Source organism: Oncorhynchus nerka, unplaced genomic scaffold, assembly GCF_034236695.1.
Source record: "Oncorhynchus nerka isolate Pitt River unplaced genomic scaffold, Oner_Uvic_2.0 unplaced_scaffold_2334, whole genome shotgun sequence".
Taxonomy (NCBI): Eukaryota; Metazoa; Chordata; class Actinopteri; order Salmoniformes; family Salmonidae; genus Oncorhynchus; species Oncorhynchus nerka.
This window is the reverse complement of record NW_027038963.1, coordinates 17501-43028: the sequence shown is the minus strand read 5'-3', so window position 1 is coordinate 43028 and position 25528 is coordinate 17501. Positions and strand designations below refer to the sequence as shown.

General features: G+C 48.8%; 1 protein-coding gene across 2 annotated transcripts in view; it reads left to right on the top strand.

Moving 5' to 3' along the window:
• The first annotated feature begins 491 nt into the window (after nt 1–491).
• The window catches only part of LOC135567231 (AP-5 complex subunit zeta-1-like), a 28779-nt gene continuing 3742 nt past the window's right edge, over nt 492–25528 (top strand). Inside the window, exons 1-4 of one of the 2 annotated variants that reach the window (XR_010462293.1) lie at nt 492–600; nt 5059–5196; nt 24905–25258; nt 25411–25528. The exon at nt 25411–25528 is cut by the window's right edge and continues 376 nt beyond it. Coding sequence is in view for 1 of the 2 variants with exons in the window: in XM_065014655.1 (XP_064870727.1) it covers nt 560–600; nt 5059–5196; nt 24905–25088 (363 nt within the window). In the remaining variant the exon portion in view is untranslated. The remainder of the gene's footprint in view (nt 601–5058; nt 5197–24904; nt 25259–25410) is intronic. The other variant, XM_065014655.1, reaches the window with a different exon arrangement.

Sequence of the window (25528 nt, the reverse complement as noted above, 5' to 3'; positions counted from 1 at the left end):
CCCCCAGCCCCGCCCCTTAAGGTCATTGTGTAATGTGATATTGTACCCCTTAGCCCCGCCCCAGCCCAAACATCCTTTGTTATTCTTTATATATACTTGTTTTCCCGTACTTTTGTATTGATTTGGTGTTAATAAAATAATAATAATACAAAATAATATATATATTTTTGTAATTGGGCAGCCATATTGGGATTTTCTATAAGCTGATGTCCCTGGAACAGTGATCATGTCCGTGAAGATGTCCGAGTGGCGCAGCGGTCTAAGCCACTGCATCTCAGTACAAGACGCATCACTACAGTCCTGGATCAAACCCGGGCTGTATCACATCCGGCCATGATTGGGAGTCCCTATAGGGCATCGTCCGGTGTTGTCCGGGGTGAGCCGTCATTGTAAATAAGTATTTGTTCTGACTTGCCTGGTTAAAAAAATAAAGCGTAATAAAACACGTCACGGTGTAAACGGGGGCAGGCTCGCTGACAAACGCGGAACTAGTAGAGGATTCACGTGGATTGTCGGTCGGACATATTTCCCCAGCGGACAACTTGTCTGGACTGCTACGATGTATTCAGCAGGAACAGAGAGTTTGGTCAAACAAGCCAGGTAAGACCCGGCAGTTAGCGGTGTTCAGAACAGAGTCAAGCCGGTGAAAGGACACTGTTCTCCGCCTGCTTCTGTCCGTCGTACCCCGCTGCTGTCATGTTGTTTGGTGTTAACGTGCTCTTGTCACTGCGCAACTAACAAACCGAGTTGCAAGGTACACCGAACAAAAATATAAACGCAACCATTTCAAAGATTTTAGTGAGTTACTAGAAGGAAATCAGTCAATTTAAGTAAAATATTTTAGGCCCTAATCAATAGATGTCACATGACTGAGAATACAGATACTTGTAAAAAAGGGGTAGGGGCGTGGTTAAGAAAACCCGTCAGTATCTGTTACCACATTTGTCCTCATGCAGCGCATCTCCTTCGTATGGAGTTGATCAGGCTGTTGATTGTGCAATGTTGTCCCACTCTTCAATATTACATCAAACAAATTAAATAAAAATGGCTGTTTATTTTTTATTTTTTTATTTCACCTTTATTTAACCAGGTAGGCTAGTTGAGAAGAAGTTCTCATTTACAACTGCGACCTGGCCAAGATAAAGCAAAGCAGTTCGACACATACAACAACACAGAGTTACACATGGAATAAACAAAACATACAGTCAATAATACAGTAGAACAAAAGAAAACAAAAAGTCTATATACAGTGAGTGCAAATGGAGGTAAGTTAGAGAAATAAATAGGCCATGGTGGCGAAGTAATTACAACATAGCAATTAAAACACTGGAATGGTAGATCGGCAGAAAATGAATGTGCAGGTAGAGATACTGGGGTGCAAAGGAGCAAAATAAATAAATACCAGTATGGGGATGAGGTAGATATATGGGCTGTTTACAGATGGGCTGTTTACAGATGGGCTGTTTACAGATGGGCTGTGTGGTGCAGTGATCTGTGAACTGCTCTGACAGCTGGTGCTTAAAGTTAGTGAGGGAGATGTGATTCTCCAGATTCAGAGGTTTTTGCAATTCGTTCCAGTCATGGGCAGCAGAGAACTGGAAGGAAAGACGACCAAAGGAGGAATTGGCTTTGGGGGTGACCGGTGAGGTATACCTGCTGGAGCGCGTGTAGTAGAGACTTGTAGATAACCTGGAGCCAGTGGGTCTGGCGACAAGTATGAAGCGAGGGCCAACCAACGAGAGCGTACAGGTCACAATGGTGGGTAGTGAATGGGGCTTTGGTGACAAAACGGATGGCACTGTGATCGACTGCATCCAGTTTGTTGAGTAGAGTGTTGGAGGCTATTTTATAGATCATCACCGAAGTCGAGATCGGTAGGATGATCAGTTTTACGAGGGTATGTTTGGCAGCATGAGTGAAGGATGCTTTGTTGCGATATAGGAAGCTGATTCTAGAATTAATTTTGGATTGGAGATGCTTAATGTGAGTCTGGAAGGAGAGTTTACAGTCTAACCAGACACCCAGGTATTTGTAGTTGTCCACGTATTCTAAGTCAGAGCCGTCCAGAGTAGTGATGCTGGACGGGCGAGCAGGTTTGGGCAGCGATCGCTTGAAAAGCATGCATTTAGTTTACTTGCATTTAAGAGCAGTTGGAGGCCACGGAAGGAGAGTTGTATGGCATTGAAGCTCGTCTGGAGGTTAGTTAACACAGTGTCCAAGGAGGGCCAGAAGTATACAGAATGGTGTCGTCTGAGTAGAGGTGGATCAGAGAATCACCAGCAGCAAGAGCAACATCATTGATGTATACAGAAAAGAGAGTCGGCCCGAGAATTGAACCCTGTGGCACTCCCATAGAGACTGTCAGAGGTCCAGACAACAGGCCCTCCGATTTGACACACTGAACTCTATCAGAGAAGTAGTTGGTAAACCAGGCGAGGCAATCATTTGAGAAACCAAGGCTGTCGAGTCTGCCAATAAGAATGTTGTGATTGACAGAGTCGAAAGCCTTGGCCAGGTCGATGAATACGGCTGCACAGTAATGTTTCTTATCGATGGCGGTTATGATGTCGTTTAGAACCTTGAGCGTGGCTGAGGTGCACCCATGACCAGCTCTGAAACCAGATTGCATAGCGGAGAAGGTCTGGTGGGATTGGAAATGGTCAGTAATCTGTTTGTTAACTTGGCTTTCGAAGACCTTAGAAAGACAGGGTAGGATAGATATAGGTCTGAGGCAGTTTGGGTCTAGAGTGTCTCCCCCTTTGAAGAGGGGGATGACCGCAGCAGTTTGGGTCTAGAGTGTCCCCTTTGAAGAGGGGGATGACCGCAGCAGTTTGGGTCTAGAGTGTCACCCCCTTTGAAGAGGGGATGACCGCAGCAGTTTGGGTCTAGAGTGTCACCCCTTTGAAGAGGGGGATGACCGCAGCAGTTTGGGTCTAGAGTGTCACCCCTTTGAAGAGGGGGATTTGGGTCTAGAGTGTCCCCCTTTGAAGAGGGGGATGACCGCAGCAGTTTGGGTCTAGAGTGTCACCCCTTTGAAGAGGGGATGACCGCAGCAGTTTGGGTCTAGAGTGTCACCCCTTTGAAGAGGGGGATGACCGCAGCCTAGAGTGTCACCCCTTTGAAGAGGGGGATGACAGCAGTTTGGGTCTAGAAGAGGGGATGACCGCAGCAGTCTAGACCCCCTTTGAAGAGGGGGATGACCGCAGCAGTTTGGGTCTAGAGTGTCCCCCCCTTTGAAGAGGGGGATGACCGCAGCAGTTTGGGTCTAGAGTGTCACCCCCTTTGAAGAGGGGGATGACCGCAGCAGTTTGGGTCTAGAGTGTCACCCCCTTTGAAGAGGGGGATGACCGCAGCAGTTTGGGTCTAGAGTGTCACCCCCTTTGAAGAGGGGGATGACCCAGTTTGGGTCTAAGTGTCACCCCTTTGAAGGGGGGATGACCGCAGCAGTTTGGGTCTAGATTGTCACCCCCTTTGAAGAGGGGGATGACCGCAGCAGTTTGGGTCTAGAGTGTCACCCCCTTTGAAGAGGGGGATGACCGCAGCAGTTTGGGTCTAGAGTGCCCCCTTTGAAGAGGGGGATGACCGCAGCAGCTTTCCAGTCTTTAGGAATCAGACTATATAAAAGAGAGGTTGAACAGGCTGGTAAAAGGGGTGGCAACAATTTCTGCAGATAATTTTAGAAAGAGAGGGTCCAGATTGTCTAGCCCGGCTGATTTGTAGGGGTCCAGATTGTGCAGCTCTTTCAGAACATCGGCTATCTGGATTTGGGTAAAGGAGAAATGGTGGGGGCTTTGGCGGGTAAACGGGCATATGACACCAGACTAGCCTGACATGTAGCTAGCATCTGTAAACAGGTATATAACACCAGACTAGCCTGACATGTAACTAGCATCTGTAAACAGGTATATAACACCAGACTAGCCTGACATGTAACTAGCATCTGTAAACAGGTATATAACACCAGACTAGCCTGACATGTAACTAGCATCTGTAAACAGGTATATAACACCAGACTAGCCTGACATGTAACTAGCATCTGTAAACAGGTATATAACACCAGACTAGCCTGACATGTAGCTAGCATCTGTAAACAGGTATATAACACCAGACTAGCCTGACATGTAGCTAGCATCTGTAAACAGGTATATAACACCAGACTAGCCTGACATGTAGCTAGCATCTGTAAACAGGCCACCAGACTAGCCTGACATGTAGCTAGCATCTGTAAACAGGCATATAACACCTGACTAGCCTGATCTGCATCTGTAAACAGGCATATAACACCTGACTAGCCTGACATATAGCTAGCATCTGTAAACAGGTATATAACACCAGACTAGCCTGACATGTAGCTAGCATCTGTAAACAGGTATATAACACCAGACTAGCCTGACATGTAGCTTGCATCTGTAAACAGGCATATAACACCGGATCCAGAAGTATAATCGTCGTCATTAGCCAGAGTCAAAAAGAGTGCCTCGGCTACTCTGGTTCCCCCTAGTGGATATCCACTACACTGACTTCCTCTCTGGGTGGGACGCAACAAAAAGATTCCCCTGCCCTCAAAACAACGACTCCACCCATATGCAGTTACGCACGTAGATAACCAGAGAGTAGCTTGGAGGTACCCTACACCCTAAACCCTAAACCCTAACTGACTACACCTGATCATGGCCTCCACCAAGTACACTAGGAGGTACCCTACACCCTAAACCCTAAACCCTAACTGACTACACCTGATCATGGCCTCCACCAAGTACACTAGGAGGTACCCTAAACCCTAACTGACTACACCTGATCATGGCCTCCGCCTTTACACAGCTAACTTGCCAAATTATTCTGAAAATATATATTTTTAAAGATAAACTTGATATGGGCGTGGTCTAATTGATTCAACAACCAACAAGTTTAGGTTTCATAATAAATCAGAAAATCACCAGTTATTTCTGATAATGAAAGTTAGCTGGCTAACTCATTGACCTTGTAGTACACCTCTCTGGAGTCGTTCACCATTGACCCGTAGCTGCATGAGGGTGACGGCTGTGATGTTGTTTCCAGGGAGATCGGGGAGGAGGAGCTACAGAAGTTCTACTGCAGGATCACCAAGCAGCTGATGGGTAAAGAACACGGCCATGATGTCATCGACTCACTCCAGAGACTACACCTGATCATGGCCTCCACCAAGTACACTAGGAGGTACCCTAAACCCTAACTGACTACACCTGATCATGGTCTCCACCAAGTACACTAGGAGGTACCCTACACCCTAAACCCTAACTGACTATACCTGATCATGGCCTCAACCTAGTACACTAGGAGGTACCCTAAACCCTACACCCTAAACCCTAACTGACTACACCTGATCATGGCCTCAACCAAGTACACTAGGAGGTACCCTACACCCTAAACCCTAACTGCCTACACCTGATCATGGCCTCAACCAAGTACACTAGGAGGTACCCTACACCCTAAACCCTAACTGACTACACCTGATCATGGCCTCAACCAAGTACACTAGGAGGTACCCTACACCCTAAACCCTAACTGACTACACCTGATCATGGCCTCAACCAAGTACACTAGGAGGTACCCTAAACCCTACACCCTAACTGACTACACCTGATCATGGCCTCCACCTAGTACACTAGGAGGTACCTTAAACCCTACACCCTAAACCCTACACCCTAACTGATGACACCTGATCATGGCCTCAACCAAGTACACTAGGAGGTACCCTACACCCTAAACCCTAACTACACCTGATCATGGCCTCCACCTAGTACACTAGGAGGTACCCTACACCCTAACTGACTACACCTGATCATGGCCTCCACCTAGTACACTAGGAGGTACCCTAAACCCTAACTGACTACACCTGATCATGGCCTCCACCTAGTACACTATAAGGTACCCTACACCCTAAACCCTAACTGACTACACCTGATCATGGCCTCCACCAAGTACACTAGGAGGTACCCTAACCCTAAACCCTAACTGACTACACCTGATCATGGCCTCCACCTAGTACACTAGGAGGTACCCTACACCCTAAACCCTAACGGACGACACCTGATCATGGCCTCCACCAAGTACACTAGGAGGTACCCTAAACCCTACACCCTAAACCCTAACTGACTACACCTGATCATGGCCTCCACCAAGTACACTAGGAGGTCCCCTAAACCCGAAACCCTAACTGACTACACCTGATCATGGCCTCCACCAAGTACACTAGGAGGTACCCTAAACCCGAAACCCTAACTGACTACACCTGATCATGGCCTCAACCAAGTACACTAGGAGGTACCCTAAACCCTACACCCTAAACACTAACTGACTGCACCTGATCATGGCCTCCACCAAGTACACTAGGAGGTACCCTAAACCCTAACTGACTACACCTGATCATGGCCTCCACCTAGTACACTAGGAGGTACCCTACACCCTAAACCCTAACTGACTACACCTGATCATGGCCTCAACCAAGTACACTAGGAGGTACCCTACACCCTAACTGACTACACCTGATCATGGCCTCCACCAAGTACACTAGGAGGTACCCTAAACCCTAACTGACTACACCTGATCATGGCCTCCACCTAGTACACTAGGAGGTACCCTAAACCCTACACCCTAACTGACTACACCTGATCATGGCCTCAACCAAGTACACTAGGAGGTACCCTAAACCCTAACTGACTACACCTGATCATGGCCTCAACCAAGTACACTAGGAGGTACCCTACACCCTAAACCCTACATCCTAAACCCTAACTGACTACACCTGATCTTGGCCTCCACCTAGTACACTAGGAGGTACCCTACACCCTAAACCCTAACTGACTACACCTGATCATGGCCTCCACCTAGTACACTAGGAGGTACCCTACACCCTAACTGACTACACCTGATCATGGTCTCCACCTAGTACACTAGGAGGTACCCTAAACCCTACACCCTAAACCCTAACTGATTACACCTGATCATGACCTCCACCAAGTACACTAGGAGGTACCCTACACCCTAAACCCTAACTGACTACACCTGATCATGGCCTCAACCTAGTACACTAGGAGGTACCCTACACCCTAACTGACTACACCTGATCATGGCCTCAACCAAGTACACTAGGAGGTACCCTAAACCCTAACTGACTACACCTGATCATGGCCTCAACCTAGTACACTAGGAGGTACCCTACACCCTAACTGACTACACCTGATCATGGCCTCAACCAAGTACACTAGGAGGTACCCTAAACCCTAACTGCCTACACCTGATCATGGCCTCAACCAAGTACACTAGGAGGTACCCTACACCCTAAACCCTAACTGACTACACCTGATCATGGCCTCAACCAAGTACACTAGGAGGTACCCTACACCCTAAACCCTAACTGACTACACCTGATCATGGCCTCAACCAAGTACACTAGGAGGTACCCTACACCCTAAACCCTACACCCAAACTGACTACACCTGATCATGGCCTCCACCTAGTACACTAGGAGGTACCTACACCCTAAACCCTAACTACACCTGATCATGGCCTCCACCTAGTACACTAGGAGGTACCCTACACCCTAACTGACTACACCTGATCATGGCCTCCACCTAGTACACTAGGAGGTACCCTAAACCCTAAACCCTAACTGACTACACCTGATCATGGCCTCCACCAAGTACACTAGGAGGTACCCTAAACCCTAAACCCTAACTGACTACACCTGATCATGGCCTCCACCTAGTACACTAGGAGGTACCCTACACCCTAAACCCTAACGGACGACACCTGATCATGGCCTCCACCAAGTACACTAGGAGGTACCCTAAACCCTACACCCTAAACCCTAACTGACTACACCTGATCATGGCCTCCACCAAGTACACTAGGAGGTACCCTAAACCCGAAACCCTAACTGACTACACCTGATCATGGCCTCCACCAAGTACACTAGGAGGTACCCTAAACCCGAAACCCTAACTGACTACACCTGATCATGGCCTCAACCAAGTACACTAGGAGGTACCCTACACCCTAAACCCTAACTGACTACACCTGATCATGGCCTCAACCAAGTACACTAGGAGGTACCCTACACCCTAAACCCTACACCCTAACTGACTACACCTGATCATGGCCTCCACCTAGTACACTAGGAGGTACCTTAAACCCTACACCTAAACCCTACACCCTAACTGATGACACCTGATCATGGCCTCAACCAAGTACACTAGGAGGTACCCTACACCCTAAACCCTAACTACACCTGATCATGGCCTCCACCTAGTACACTAGGAGGTACCCTACAACCTAACTGACTACACCTGATCATGGCATCCACCTAGTACACTGGAGGTACCCTAAACACTAACTGACTGCACCTGATCATGGCCTCCACCAAGTACACTAGGAGGTACCCTAAACCCTAACTGACTACACCTGATCATGGCCTCCACCTAGTACACTAGGAGGTACCCTACACCCTAAACCCTAACTGACTACACCTGATCATGGCCTCAACCAAGTACACTAGAGGTACCCTACACCCTAACTGACTACACCTGATCATGGCCTCCACCAAGTACACTAGGAGGTACCCTAAACCCTAACTGACTACACCTGATCATGGCCTCCACCTAGTACACTAGGAGGTACCCTAAACCCTACACCCTAACTGACTACACCTGATCATGGCCTCAACCAAGTACACTAGGAGGTACCCTAAACCCTAACTGACTACACCTGATCATGGCCTCAACCAAGTACACTAGGAGGTACCCTACACCCTAAACCCTACATCCTAAACCCTAACTGACTACACCTGATCTTGGCCTCCACCTAGTACACTAGGAGGTACCCTACACCCTAAACCCTAACTGACTACACCTGATCATGGCCTCCACCTAGTACACTAGGAGGTACCCTACACCCTAACTGACTACACCTGATCATGGTCTCCACCTAGTACACTAGGAGGTACCCTAAACCCTACACCCTAAACCCTAACTGATTACACCTGATCATGACCTCCACCAAGTACACTAGGAGGTACCCTACACCCTAAACCCTAACTGACTACACCTGATCATGGCCTCAACCTAGTACACCAGGAGGTACCCTACACCTAACTGACTACACCTGATCATGGCCTCAACCAAGTACACTAGGAGGTACCCTAAACCCTAACTGACTACACCTGATCATGGCCTCAACCTAGTACACTAGGAGGTACCCTACACCCTAACTGACTACACCTGATCATGGCCTCAACCAAGTACACTAGGAGGTACCCTACACCCTAAACCCTAACTGCCTACACCTGATCATGGCCTCAACCAAGTACACTAGAGGTACCCTACACCCTAAACCCTAACTGACTACACCTGATCATGGCCTCAACCAAGTACACTAGGAGGTACCCTACACCCTAAACCCTAACTGACTACACCTGATCATGGCCTCAACCAAGTACACTAGGAGGTACCCTACACCCTAAACCCTACACCCTAACTGACTACACCTGATCATGGCCTCCACCTAGTACACTAGGAGGTACCTTAAACCCTACACCCTAAACCCTACACCCTAACTGATGACACCTGATCATGGCCTCAACCAAGTACACTAGGAGGTACCCTACACCCTAAACCCTAACTACACCTGATCATGGCCTCCACCTAGTACACTAGGAGGTACCCTACACCCTAACTGACTACACCTGATCATGGCCTCCACCTAGTACACTAGGAGGTACCCTAAACCCTAACTGACTACACCTGATCATGGCCTCCACCTAGTACACTATAAGGTACCCTACACCCTAAACCCTAACTGACTACACCTGATCATGGCCTCCACCAAGTACACTAGGAGGTACCCTAAACCCTAAACCCTAACTGACTACACCTGATCATGGCCTCCACCTAGTACACTAGGAGGTACCCTAAAGCCGAAACCCTAACTGACTACACCTGATCATGGCCTCAACCAAGTACACTAGGAGGTACCCTAAAGCCTACACCCTAAACACTAACTGACTGCACCTGATCATGGCCTCCACCAAGTACACTAGGAGGTACCCTAAACCCTAACTGACTACACCTGATCATGGCCTCCACCTAGTACACTAGGAGGTACCCTACACCCTAAACCCTAACTGACTACACCTGATCATGGCCTCAACCAAGTACACTAGGAGGTACCCTACACCCTAACTGACTACACCTGATCATGGCCTCCACCTAGTACACTATAAGGTACCCTACACCCTAAACCCTAACTGACTACACCTGATCATGGCCTCCACCAAGTACACTAGGAGGTACCCTAAACCCTAAACCCTAACTGACTACACCTGATCATGGCCTCCACCTAGTACACTAGGAGGTACCCTACACCCTAAACCCTAACGGACGACACCTGATCATGGCCTCCACCAAGTACACTAGGAGGTACCCTAAACCCTACACCCTAAACCCTAACTGACTACACCTGATCATGGCCTCCACCAAGTACACTAGGAGGTACCCTAAACCCGAAACCCTAACTGACTACACCTGATCATGGCCTCCACCAAGTACACTAGGAGGTACCCTAAACCCGAAACCCTAACTGACTACACCTGATCATGGCCTCAACCAAGTACACTAGGAGGTACCCTAAAGCCTACACCCTAAACACTAACTGACTGCACCTGATCATGGCCTCCACCAAGTACACTAGGAGGTACCCTAAACCCTAACTGACTACACCTGATCATGGCCTCCACCTAGTACACTAGGAGGTACCCTACACCCTAAACCCTAACTGACTACACCTGATCATGGCCTCAACCAAGTACACTAGGAGGTACCCTACACCCTAACTGACTACACCTGATCATGGCCTCCACCTAGTACACTATAAGGTACCCTACACCCTAAACCCTAACTGACTACACCTGATCATGGCCTCCACCAAGTACACTAGGAGGTACCCTAAACCCTAAACCCTAACTGACTACACCTGATCATGGCCTCCACCTAGTACACTAGGAGGTACCCTACACCCTAAACCCTAACGGACGACACCTGATCATGGCCTCCACCAAGTACACTAGGAGGTACCCTAAACCCTACACCCTAAACCCTAACTGACTACACCTGATCATGGCCTCCACCAAGTACACTAGGAGGTACCCTAAACCCGAAACCCTAACTGACTACACCTGATCATGGCCTCCACCAAGTACACTAGGAGGTACCCTAAACCCGAAACCCTAACTGACTACACCTGATCATGGCCTCAACCAAGTACACTAGGAGGTACCCTAAAGCCTACACCCTAAACACTAACTGACTGCACCTGATCATGGCCTCCACCAAGTACACTAGGAGGTACCCTAAACCCTAACTGACTACACCTGATCATGGCCTCCACCAAGTACACTAGGAGGTACCCTACACCCTAACTGACTACACCTGATCATGGCCTCCACCAAGTACACTAGGAGGTACCCTAAACCCTAACTGACTACACCTGATCATGGCCTCCACCTAGTACACTAGGAGGTACCCTAAACCCTACACCCTAACTGACTACACCTGATCATGGCCTCAACCAAGTACACTAGGAGGTACCCTAAACCCTAACTGACTACACCTGATCATGGCCTCAACCAAGTACACTAGGAGGTACCCTACACCCTAAACCCTACATCCTAAACCCTAACTGACTACACCTGATCTTGGCCTCCACCTAGTACACTAGGAGGTACCCTACACCCTAAACCCTAACTGACTACACCTGATCATGGCCTCCACCTAGTACACTAGGAGGTACCCTACACCCTAACTGACTACACCTGATCATGGTCTCCACCTAGTACACTAGGAGGTACCCTAAACCCTACACCCTAAACCTAACTGATTACACCTGATCATGACCTCCACCAAGTACACTAGGAGGTACCCTACACCCCTAAACCATAACTGACTACACCTGATCATGGCCTCAACCTAGTACACTAGGAGGTACCCTACACCCTAACTGACTACACCTGATCATGGCCTCAACCAAGTACACTAGGAGGTACCCTAAACCCTAACTGACTACACCTGATCATGGCCTCAACCTAGTACACTAGGAGGTACCCTACACCTAACTGACTACACCTGATCATGGCCTCAACCAAGTACACTAGGAGGTACCCTACACCCTAAACCCTAACTGCCTACACCTGATCATGGCCTCAACCAAGTACACTAGGAGGTACCCTACACCCTAAACCCTAACTGACTACACCTGATCATGGCCTCAACCAAGTACACTAGGAGGTACCCTACACCCTAAACCCTAACTGACTACACCTGATCATGGCCTCAACCAAGTACACTAGGAGGTACCCTACACCCTAAACCCTACACCCTAACTGACTACACCTGATCATGGCCTCCACCTAGTACACTAGGAGGTACCCTACACCCTAAACCCTAACTACACCTGATCATGGCCTCCACCTAGTACACTAGGAGGTACCCTACACCCTAACTGACTACACCTGATCATGGCCTCCACCTAGTACACTAGGAGGTACCCTAAACCCTAACTGACTACACCTGATCATGGCCTCCACCTAGTACACTATAAGGTACCCTACACCCTAAACCCTAACTGACTACACCTGATCATGGCCTCCACCAAGTACACTAGGAGGTACCCTAAACCCTAAACCCTAACTGACTACACCTGATCATGGCCTCCACCTAGTACACTAGGAGGTACCCTACACCCTAAACCTAACGGACGACACCTGATCATGGCCTCCACCAAGTACACTAGGAGGTACCCTAAACCCTACACCCTAAACCTAACTGACTACACCTGATCATGGCCTCCACCAAGTACACTAGGAGGTACCCTAAACCCGAAACCCTAACTGACTACACCTGATCATGGCCTCCACCAAGTACACTAGGAGGTACCTAAACCCGAAACCTAACTGACTACACCTGATCATGGCCTCAACCAAGTACACTAGGAGGTACCCTACACCCTAAACCTAACTGACTACACCTGATCATGGCCTCAACCAAGTACACTAGGAGGTACCCTACACCTAAACCCTACACCCTAACTGACTACACCTGATCATGGCCTCCACCTAGTACACTAGGAGGTACCTTAAACCCTACACCCCTAAACCCTACACCCTAACTGATGACACCTGATCATGGCCTCAACCAAGTACACTAGGAGGTACCCTACACCTAAACCCTAACTACACCTGATCATGGCCTCCACCTAGTACACTAGGAGGTACCCTACAACCTAACTGACTACACCTGATCATGGCATCCACCTAGTACACTAGGAGGTACCCTAAACACTAACTGACTGCACCTGATCATGGCCTCCACCAAGTACACTAGGAGGTACCCTAAACCCTAACTGACTACACCTGATCATGGCCTCCACCTAATACACTAGGAGGTACCCTACACCCTAAACCCTAACTGACTACACCTGATCATGGCCTCAACCAAGTACACTAGGAGGTACCCTACACCCTAACTGACTACACCTGATCATGGCCTCCACCAAGTACACTAGGAGGTACCCTAAACCCTAACTGACTACACCTGATCATGGCCTCCACCTAGTACACTAGGAGGTACCCTAAACCCTACACCCTAACTGACTACACCTGATCATGGCCTCAACCAAGTACACTAGGAGGTACCCTAAACCCTAACTGACTACACCTGATCATGGCCTCAACCAAGTACACTAGGAGGTACCCTACACCCTAAACCCTACATCCTAAACCCTAACTGACTACACCTGATCTTGGCCTCCACCTAGTACACTAGGAGGTACCCTACACCCTAAACCCTAACTGACTACACCTGATCATGGCCTCCACCTAGTACACTAGGAGGTACCCTACACCCTAACTGACTACACCTGATCATGGTCTCCACCTAGTACACTAGGAGGTACCCTAAACCCTACACCCTAAACCCTAACTGATTACACCTGATCATGACCTCCACCAAGTACACTAGGAGGTACCCTACACCCTAAACCCTAACTGACTACACCTGATCATGGCCTCAACCTAGTACACTAGGAGGTACCCTACACCCTAACTGACTACACCTGATCATGGCCTCAACCAAGTACACTAGGAGGTACCCTAAACCCTAACTGACTACACCTGATCATGGCCTCAACCTAGTACACTAGGAGGTACCCTACACCTAACTGACTACACCTGATCATGGCCTCAACCAAGTACACTAGGAGGTACCCTACACCCTAAACCCTAACTGCCTACACCTGATCATGGCCTCAACCAAGTACACTAGGAGGTACCCTACACCCTAAACCCTAACTGACTACACCTGATCATGGCCTCAACCAAGTACACTAGGAGGTACCCTACACCCTAAACCTAACTGACTACACCTGATCATGGCCTCAACCAAGTACACTAGGAGGTACCCTACACCCTAAACCCTACACCCTAACTGACTACACCTGATCATGGCCTCCACCTAGTACACTAGGAGGTACCTTAAACCCTACACCCTAAACCCTAACTGATTACACCTGATCATGACCTCCACCAAGTACACTAGGTACCCTACACCCTAAACCTAACTGACTACACCTGATCATGGCCTCAACCAAGTACACTAGGAGGTACCCTACACCCTAAACCCTACATCCTAAACCCCTAACTGACTACACCTGATCTTGGCCTCCACCTAGTACACTAGGAGGTACCCTACACCCTAAACCCTAACTGACTACACCTGATCATGGCCTCCACCTAGTACACTAGGAGGTACCCTACACCTAACTGACTACACCTGATCATGGTCTCCACCTAGTACACTAGGAGGTACCCTAAACCCTACACCCTAAACCCTAACTGATTACACCTGATCATGACCTCCACCAAGTACACTAGGTACCCTACACCCTAAACCCTAACTGACTACACCTGATCTTGGCCTCCACCTAGTACACTATAAGGTACCCTACACCCTAAACCCTAACTGACTACACCTGATCATGGCCTCAACCTAGTACACTAGGAGGTACCCTACACCCTAACTGACTACACCTGATCATGGCCTCAACCAAGTACACTAGGAGGTACCCTAAACCCTAACTGACTACACCTGATCATGGCCTCAACCTAGTACACTAGGAGGTACCCTACACCCTAAACCCTAACTGACTACACCTGATCATGGCCTCCACCTAGTACACTAGGAGGTACCCTACACCCTAACTGACTACACCTGATCATGGTCTCCACCTAGTACACTAGGAGGTACCCTAAACCCTACACCCTAAACCCTAACTGATTACACCTGATCATGACCTCCACCAAGTACACTAGGTACCCTACACCCTAAACCTAACTGACTACACCTGATCTTGGCCTCCACCTAGTACACTATAAGGTACCCTACACCCTAAACCCTAACTGACTACACCTGATCATGGCCTCAACCTAGTACACTAGGAGGTACCCTACACCCTAACTGACTACACCTGATCATGGCCTCAACCAAGTACACTAGGAGGTACCCTAAACCCTAACTGACTACACCTGATCATGGCCTCAACCTAGTACACTAGGAGGTACCCTACACCCTAACTGACTACACCTGATCATGGCCTCAACCAAGTACACTAGGAGGTACCCTAAACCCTAACTGACTACACCTGATCATGGCCTCAACCAAGTACACTAGGAGGTACCCTAAACCCTAACTGACTACACCTGATCATGGCCTCCACCTAGTACACTAGGAGGTATCCTAAACCCTACACCCTAACTGACTACACCTGATCATGGCCTCAACCAAGTACACTAGGAGGTACCCTAAACCCTAACTGACTACACCTGATCATGGCCTCAACCAAGTACACTAGGAGGTACCCTACACCCTAAACCCTACATCCTAAACCCTAACTGACTACACCTGATCTTGGCCTCCACCTAGTACACTAGGAGGTACCCCTACACCCTAAACCCTAACTGACTACACCTGATCATGGCCTCCACCTAGTACACTAGGAGGTACCCTACACCCTAACTGACTACACCTGATCATGGTCTCCACCTAGTACACTAGGAGGTACCCTAAACCCTACACCCTAAACCCTAACTGATTACACCTGATCATGACCTCCACCAAGTACACTAGGAGGTACCCTACACCCTAAACCCTAACTGACTACACCTGATCTTGGCCTCCACCTAGTACACTATAAGGTACCCTACACCCTAAACCCTAACTGACTACACCTGATCATGGCCTCAACCTAGTACACTAGGAGGTACCCTACACCCTAACTGACTACACCTGATCATGGCCTCAACCAAGTACACTAGGAGGTACCCTAAACCCTAACTGACTACACCTGATCATGGCCTCAACCAAGTACACTAGGAGGTACCCTACACCCTAAACCCTACATCCTAAACCCTAACTGACTACACCTGATCTTGGCCTCCACCTAGTACACTAGGAGGTACCCTACACCCTAAACCCTAACTGACTACACCTGATCATGGCCTCCACCTAGTACACTAGGAGGTACCCTACACCCTAACTGACTACCCTGATCATGGTCTCCACCTAGTACACTAGGAGGTACCTAAACCCTACACCCTAAACCTAACTGATTACACCTGATCATGACCTCCACCAAGTACACTAGGAGGTACCCTACACCCTAAACCCTAACTGACTACACCTGATCATGGCCTCAACCTAGTACACTAGGAGGTACCCTACACCCTAACTGACTACACCTGATCATGGCCTCAACCAAGTACACTAGGAGGTACCCTAAACCCTAACTGACTACACCTGATCATGGCCTCAACCTAGTACACTAGGAGGTACCCTACACCCTAACTGACTACACCTGATCATGGCCTCAACCAAGTACACTAGGAGGTACCCTACACCCTAAACCCTAACTGCCTACACCTGATCATGGCCTCAACCAAGTACACTAGGAGGTACCCTACACCCTAAACCTAACTGACTACACCTGATCATGGCCTCAACCAAGTACACTAGGAGGTACCCTACACCCTAAACCCTAACTGACTACACCTGATCATGGCCTCAACCAAGTACACTAGGAGGTACCCTACACCCTAAACCCTACACCCAAACTGACTACACCTGATCATGGCCTCCACCTAGTACACTAGGGAGGTACCCTACACCCTAAACCCTAACTACACCTGATCATGGCCTCCACCTAGTACACTAGGAGGTACCCTACACCCTAACTGACTACACCTGATCATGGCCTCCACCTAGTACACTAGGAGGTACCCTAAACCCTAAACCCTAACTGACTACACCTGATCATGGCCTCCACCAAGTACACTAGGAGGTACCCTAAACCCTAAACCCTAACTGACTACACCTGATCATGGCCTCCACCTAGTACACTAGGAGGTACCCTACACCCTAAACCCTAACGGACGACACCTGATCATGGCCTCCACCAAGTACACTAGGAGGTACCCTAAACCCTACACCCTAAACCCTAACTGACTACACCTGATCATGGCCTCCACCAAGTACACTAGGAGGTACCCTAAACCCGAAACCCTAACTGACTACACCTGATCATGGCCTCCACCAAGTACACTAGGAGGTACCCTAAACCCGAAACCCTAACTGACTACACCTGATCATGGCCTCAACCAAGTACACTAGGAGTACCCTACACCCTAAACCCTAACTGACTACACCTGATCATGGCCTCAACCAAGTACACTAGGAGGGGATACCCTACACCCCTAAACCCTACACCCCTAACTGACTACACCTGATCATGGCCTCCACCTAGTACACTAGGAGGTACCTTAAACCCTACACCCTAAACCCTACACCCTAACTGATGACACCTGATCATGGCCTCAACCAAGTACACTAGGAGGTACCCTACACCTAAACCCTAACTACACCTGATCATGGCCTCCACCTAGTACACTAGGAGGTACCCTACAACCTAACTGACTACACCTGATCATGGCATCCACCTAGTACACTAGGAGGTACCCTAAACACTAACTGACTGCACCTGATCATGGCCTCCACCAAGTACACTAGGGAGGTACCCTAAACCCTAACTGACTACACCTGATCATGGCCTCCACCTAGTACACTAGGAGGTACCCTACACCCTAAACCCTAACTGACTACACCTGATCATGGCCTCAACCAAGTACACTAGGAGGTACCCTACACCCTAACTGACTACACCTGATCATGGCCTCCACCAAGTACACTAGGAGGTACCCTAAACCTAACTGACTACACCTGATCATGGCCTCCACCTAGTACACTAGGAGGTACCCTAAACCCTACACCCTAACTGACTACACCTGATCATGGCCTCAACCAAGTACACTAGGAGGTACCCTAAACCTAACTGACTACACCTGATCATGGCCTCAACCAAGTACACTAGGAGGTACCCTACACCCTAAACCCTACATCCTAAACCCTAACTGACTACACCTGATCTTGGCCTCCACCTAGTACACTAGGAGGTACCCTACACCTAAACCCTAACTGACTACACCTGATCATGGCCTCCACCTAGTACACTAGGAGGTACCCCTACACCCTAACTGACTACACCTGATCATGGTCTCCACCTAGTACACTAGGAGGTACCCTAAACCCTACACCCCTAAACCCTAACTGATTACACCTGATCATGACCTCCACCAAGTACACTAGGAGGTACCCTACACCCTAAACCCTAACTGACTACACCTGATCATGGCCTCAACCTAGTACACCAGGAGGTACCCTACACCCTAACTGACTACACCTGATCATGGCCTCAACCAAGTACACTAGGAGGTACCCTAAACCCTAACTGACTACACCTGATCATGGCCTCAACCTAGTACACTAGGAGGTACCCTACACCCTAACTGACTACACCTGATCATGGCCTCAACCAAGTACACTAGGAGGTACCCTACACCCTAAACCTAACTGCCTACACCTGATCATGGCCTCAACCAAGTACACTAGGTACCCTACACCCTAAACCCTAACTGACTACACCTGATCATGGCCTCAACCAAGTACACTAGGAGGTACCCTACACCCTAAACCCTAACTGACTACACCTGATCATGGCCTCAACCTAGTACACTAGGAGGTACCCTACACCCTAACTGACTACACCTGATCATGGCCTCAACCAAGTACACTAGGAGGTACCCTAAACCCTAACTGACTACACCTGATCATGGCCTCAACCTAGTACACTAGGAGGTACCCTACACCCTAAACCCTAACTGACTACACCTGATCATGGCCTCCACCTAGTACACTAGGAGGTACCCTACACCTAACTGACTACACCTGATCATGGTCTCCACCTAGTACACTAGGAGGTACCCTAAACCCTACACCCTAAACCCTAACTGATTACACCTGATCATGACCTCCACCAAGTACACTAGGTACCCTACACCCTAAACCCTAACTGACTACACCTGATCTTGGCCTCCACCTAGTACACTATAAGGTACCCTACACCCTAAACCCTAACTGACTACACCTGATCATGGCCTCAACCTAGTACACTAGGAGGTACCCTACACCCTAACTGACTACACCTGATCATGGCCTCAACCAAGTACACTAGGAGGTACCCTAAACCCTAACTGACTACACCTGATCATGGCCTCAACCTAGTACACTAGGAGGTACCCTACACCCTAACTGACTACACCTGATCATGGCCTCAACCAAGTACACTAGGAGGTACCCTAAACCCTAACTGACTACACCTGATCATGGCCTCAACCAAGTACACTAGGAGGTACCCTAAACCCTAACTGACTACACCTGATCATGGCCTCCACCTAGTACACTAGGAGGTATCCTAAACCCTACACCCTAACTGACTACACCTGATCATGGCCTCAACCAAGTACACTAGGAGGTACCCTAAACCCTAACTGACTACACCTGATCATGGCCTCAACCAAGTACACTAGGAGGTACCCTACACCCTAAACCCTACATCCTAAACCCTAACTGACTACACCTGATCTTGGCCTCCACCTAGTACACTAGGGAGGTACCCTACACCCTAAACCCTAACTGACTACACCTGATCATGGCCTCCACCTAGTACACTAGGAGGTACCCTACACCCTAACTGACTACACCTGATCATGGTCTCCACCTAGTACACTAGGAGGTACCCTAAACCCTACACCCTAAACCCTAACTGATTACACCTGATCATGACCTCCACCAAGTACACTAGGAGGTACCCTACACCCTAAACCCTAACTGACTACACCTGATCTTGGCCTCCACCTAGTACACTATAAGGTACCCTACACCCTAAACCCTAACTGACTACACCTGATCATGGCCTCAACCTAGTACACTAGGAGGTACCCTACACCCTAACTGACTACACCTGATCATGGCCTCAACCAAGTACACTAGAGGTACCCTAAACCCTAACTGACTACACCTGATCATGGCCTCAACCTAGTACACTAGGGAGGTACCCTACACCCTAACTGACTACACCTGATCATGGCCTCAACCAAGTACACTAGGAGGTACCCTACACCCTAAACCCTAACTGCCTACACCTGATCATGGCCTCAACCAAGTACACTAGGAGGTACCCTACACCCTAAACCCTAACTGACTACACCTGATCATGGCCTCAACCAAGTACACTAGGAGGTACCCTACACCCTAAACCCTAACTGACTACACCTGATCATGGCCTCAACCAAGTACACTAGGAGGTACCCTACACCCTAAACCCTACACCCTAACTGACTACACCTGATCATGGCCTCCACCTAGTACACTAGAGGTACCTTAAACCCTACACCCTAAACCTAACTGATTACACCTGATCATGACCTCCACCAAGTACACTAGGTACCCTACACCCTAAACCCTAACTGACTACACCTGATCATGGCCTCAACCAAGTACACTAGGAGGTACCCTACACCCTAAACCCTACATCCTAAACCCTAACTGACTACACCTGATCTTGGCCTCCACCTAGTACACTAGGAGGTACCCTACACCCTAAACCCTAACTGACTACACCTGATCATGGCCTCCACCTAGTACACTAGGAGGTACCCTACACCCTAACTGACTACACCTGATCATGGTCTCCACCTAGTACACTAGGAGGTACCCTAAACCCTACACCCTAAACCCTAACTGATTACACCTGATCATGACCTCCACCAAGTACACTAGGTACCCTACACCCTAAACCCTAACTGACTACACCTGATCTTGGCCTCCACCTAGTACACTATAAGGTACCCTACACCCTAAACCCTAACTGACTACACCTGATCATGGCCTCAACCTAGTACACTAGGAGGTACCCTACACCCTAACTGACTACACCTGATCATGGCCTCAACCAAGTACACTAGGAGGTACCCTAAACCCTAACTGACTACACCTGATCATGGCCTCAACCTAGTACACTAGGAGGTACCCTACACCCTAAACCCTAACTGACTACACCTGATCATGGCCTCCACCTAGTACACTAGGAGGTACCCTACACCCTAACTGACTACACCTGATCATGGTCTCCACCTAGTACACTAGGAGGTACCCTAAACCCTACACCCTAAACCCTAACTGATTACACCTGATCATGACCTCCACCAAGTACACTAGGTACCCTACCCCTAAACCCTAACTGACTACACCTGATCTTGGCCTCCACCTAGTACACTATAAGGTACCCTACACCCTAAACCCTAACTGACTACACCTGATCATGGCCTCAACCTAGTACACTAGGAGGTACCCTACACCCTAACTGACTACACCTGATCATGGCCTCAACCAAGTACACTAGGAGGTACCCTAAACCCTAACTGACTACACCTGATCATGGCCTCAACCTAGTACACTAGGAGGTACCCTACAAACCCTAACTGACTACACCTGATCATGGCCTCAACCAAGTACACTAGGAGGTACCCTAAACCCTAACTGACTACACCTGATCATGGCCTCAACCAAGTACACTAGGAGGTACCCTAAACCCTAACTGACTACACCTGATCATGGCCTCCACCTAGTACACTAGGAGGTATCCTAAACCCTACACCCTAACTGACTACACCTGATCATGGCCTCAACCAAGTACACTAGGAGGTACCCTAAACCCTAACTGACTACACCTGATCATGGCCTCAACCAAGTACACTAGGAGGTACCCTACACCCTAAACCCTACATCCTAAACCCTAACTGACTACACCTGATCTTGGCCTCCACCTAGTACACTAGGAGGTACCCTACACCCTAAACCCTAACTGACTACACCTGATCATGGCCTCCACCTAGTACACTAGGAGGTACCCTACACCCTAACTGACTACACCTGATCATGGTCTCCACCTAGTACACTAGGAGGTACCCTAAACCCTACACCCTAAACCCTAACTGATTACACCTGATCATGACCTCCACCAAGTACACTAGGAGGTACCCTACACCCTAAACCCTAACTGACTACACCTGATCTTGGCCTCCACCTAGTACACTATAAGGTACCCTACACCCTAAACCCTAACTGACTACACCTGATCATGGCCTCAACCTAGTACACTAGGAGGTACCCTACACCCTAACTGACTACACCTGATCATGGCCTCAACCAAGTACACTAGGAGGTACCCTAAACCCTAACTGACTACACCTGATCATGGCCTCAACCTAGTACACTAGGAGGTACCCTACACCCTAACTGACTACACCTGATCATGGCCTCAACCAAGTACACTAGGAGGTACCCTACACCCTAAACCCTAACTGCCTACACCTGATCATGGCCTCAACCAAGTACACTAGGAGGTACCCTACACCCTAAACCCTAACTGACTACACCTGATCATGGCCTCAACCAAGTACACTAGGAGGTACCCTACACCCTAAACCCTAACTGACTACACCTGATCATGGCCTCAACCAAGTACACTAGGAGGTACCCTACACCCTAAACCCTACACCCTAACTGACTACACCTGATCATGGCCTCCACCTAGTACACTAGGAGGTACCTTAAACCCTACACCCTAAACCCTACACCCTAACTGATGACACCTGATCATGGCCTCAACCAAGTACACTAGGAGGTACCCTACACCCTAAACCCTAACTACACCTGATCATGGCCTCCACCTAGTACACTAGGAGGTACCCTACACCCTAACTGACTACACCTGATCATGGCCTCCACCTAGTACACTAGGAGGTACCCTAAACCCTAACTGACTACACCTGATCATGGCCTCCACCTAGTACACTATAAGGTACCCTACACCCTAAACCCTAACTGACTACACCTGATCATGGCCTCCACCAAGTACACTAGGAGGTACCCTAAACCCTAAACCCTAACTGACTACACCTGATCATGGCCTCCACCTAGTACACTAGGAGGTACCCTACACCCTAAACCCTAACGGACGACACCTGATCATGGCCTCCACCAAGTACACTAGGAGGTACCCTAAACCCTACACCCTAAACCCTAACTGATTACACCTGATCATGACCTCCACCAAGTACACTAGGTACCCTACACCCTAAACCCTAACTGACTACACCTGATCTTGGCCTCCACCTAGTACACTATAAGGTACCCTACACCCTAAACCCTAACTGACTACACCTGATCATGGCCTCAACCTAGTACACTAGGAGGTACCCTACACCCTAACTGACTACACCTGATCATGGCCTCAACCAAGTACACTAGGAGGTACCCTAAACCCTAACTGACTACACCTGATCATGGCCTCAACCTAGTACACTAGGAGGTACCCTACACCCTAAACCCTAACTGACTACACCTGATCATGGCCTCCACCTAGTACACTAGGAGGTACCCTACACCCTAACTGACTACACCTGATCATGGCCTCCACCTAGTACACTAGGAGGTACCCTAAACCCTACACCCTAAACCCTAACTGATTACACCTGATCATGACCTCCACCAAGTACACTAGGTACCCTAAACCCTAAACCCTAACTGACTACACCTGATCTGGCCTCAACCTAGTACACTAGGAGGTACACCTAAACCCTAACTGACTACACCATGATCATGGCCTCAACCCTAGACTACACCTGATCATGGCCTCAACCAAGTACACTAGGAGGTACCCTAAACCCTAACTGACTACACCTGATCATGGCCTCCACTAGTACACTATAAGGTACCCTACACCCTAAACCCTAACTGACTACACCTGATCATGGCCTCAACCTAGTACACTAGGAGGTACCCTACACCCTAACTGACTACACCTGATCATGGCCTCCACCTAGTACACTAGGAGGTACCCTAAACCCTACACCCTAAACCCTAACTGACTACACCTGATCATGGCCTCAACCTAGTACACTAGGAGGTACCCTACACCCTAACTGACTACACCTGATCATGGCCTCAACCAAGTACACTAGGAGGTACCCTAAACCCTAACTGACTACACCTGATCATGGCCTCAACCTAGTACACTAGGAGGTACCCTACACCCTAAACCCTAACTGACTACACCTGATCATGGCCTCCACCTAGTACACTAGGAGGTACCCTAAACCCTAGCACCTAGTACAGTAAGACTGTGTGTCTCTCTGGTCCTGGAGAGGGTTGCAGGTGTTGTCATATCTGTAAAGAGTGGAAGACCATAGTTGAATTTTCATGTGTTTTATAGCTGGGCTGAAACAAAAACATGCACGCTTGCCTTCCCCATGGTATTGGGTGGTCGCAGTAGCGTGTTGTCATGGTAACCTGTGTGTTGTCCCCAGGCTGCCAGTGGAGCTGCATGACCGTCTGCTGTCGCTCTGTGTGTCTTCCTCTGTGGAGCAGCTGACTGTGTTGACCTCGGCAGTACTCAGAGAAACACTGCCCCCCTCTGGCCCGGGGCAGATCTACACCCTACATGACCACAGCCCTTTACCCAGTCATACTGCTGCTTTAATGCTGTCACAGGTACACATCCATACTGGCTAGTGGCAAGTCCCCCAAAATGTTGTTACCCCAGGTTTAACAAACCCCAACCAGGTACACATCCATACTGAATAGGCTAGTGGCAAGTCCCCCAAAATGTTGTTACCCCAGGTTTAACAAACCCCAACCAGGTACACATCCATACTGAATAGGCTAGTGGCAAGTCCCCCAAAATGTTGTTACCCCAGGTTTAACAAACCCCAACCAGGTACACATCCATACTGAAATGGATCCCCCAAAATGTGTCCCCCAAAATATTTTACTGGTTTAATGGTGGTTAAATGGACACATCCATACTGAATAGTGACAAGTCCCCCTTATTATTTTGGGTAGGTCAATACACAACAGGTGATACTGTATGTATGGTGGTTAAATGGATAAATATTGTGACACACCCCCTTAATTAACTCATTATTTTGGTT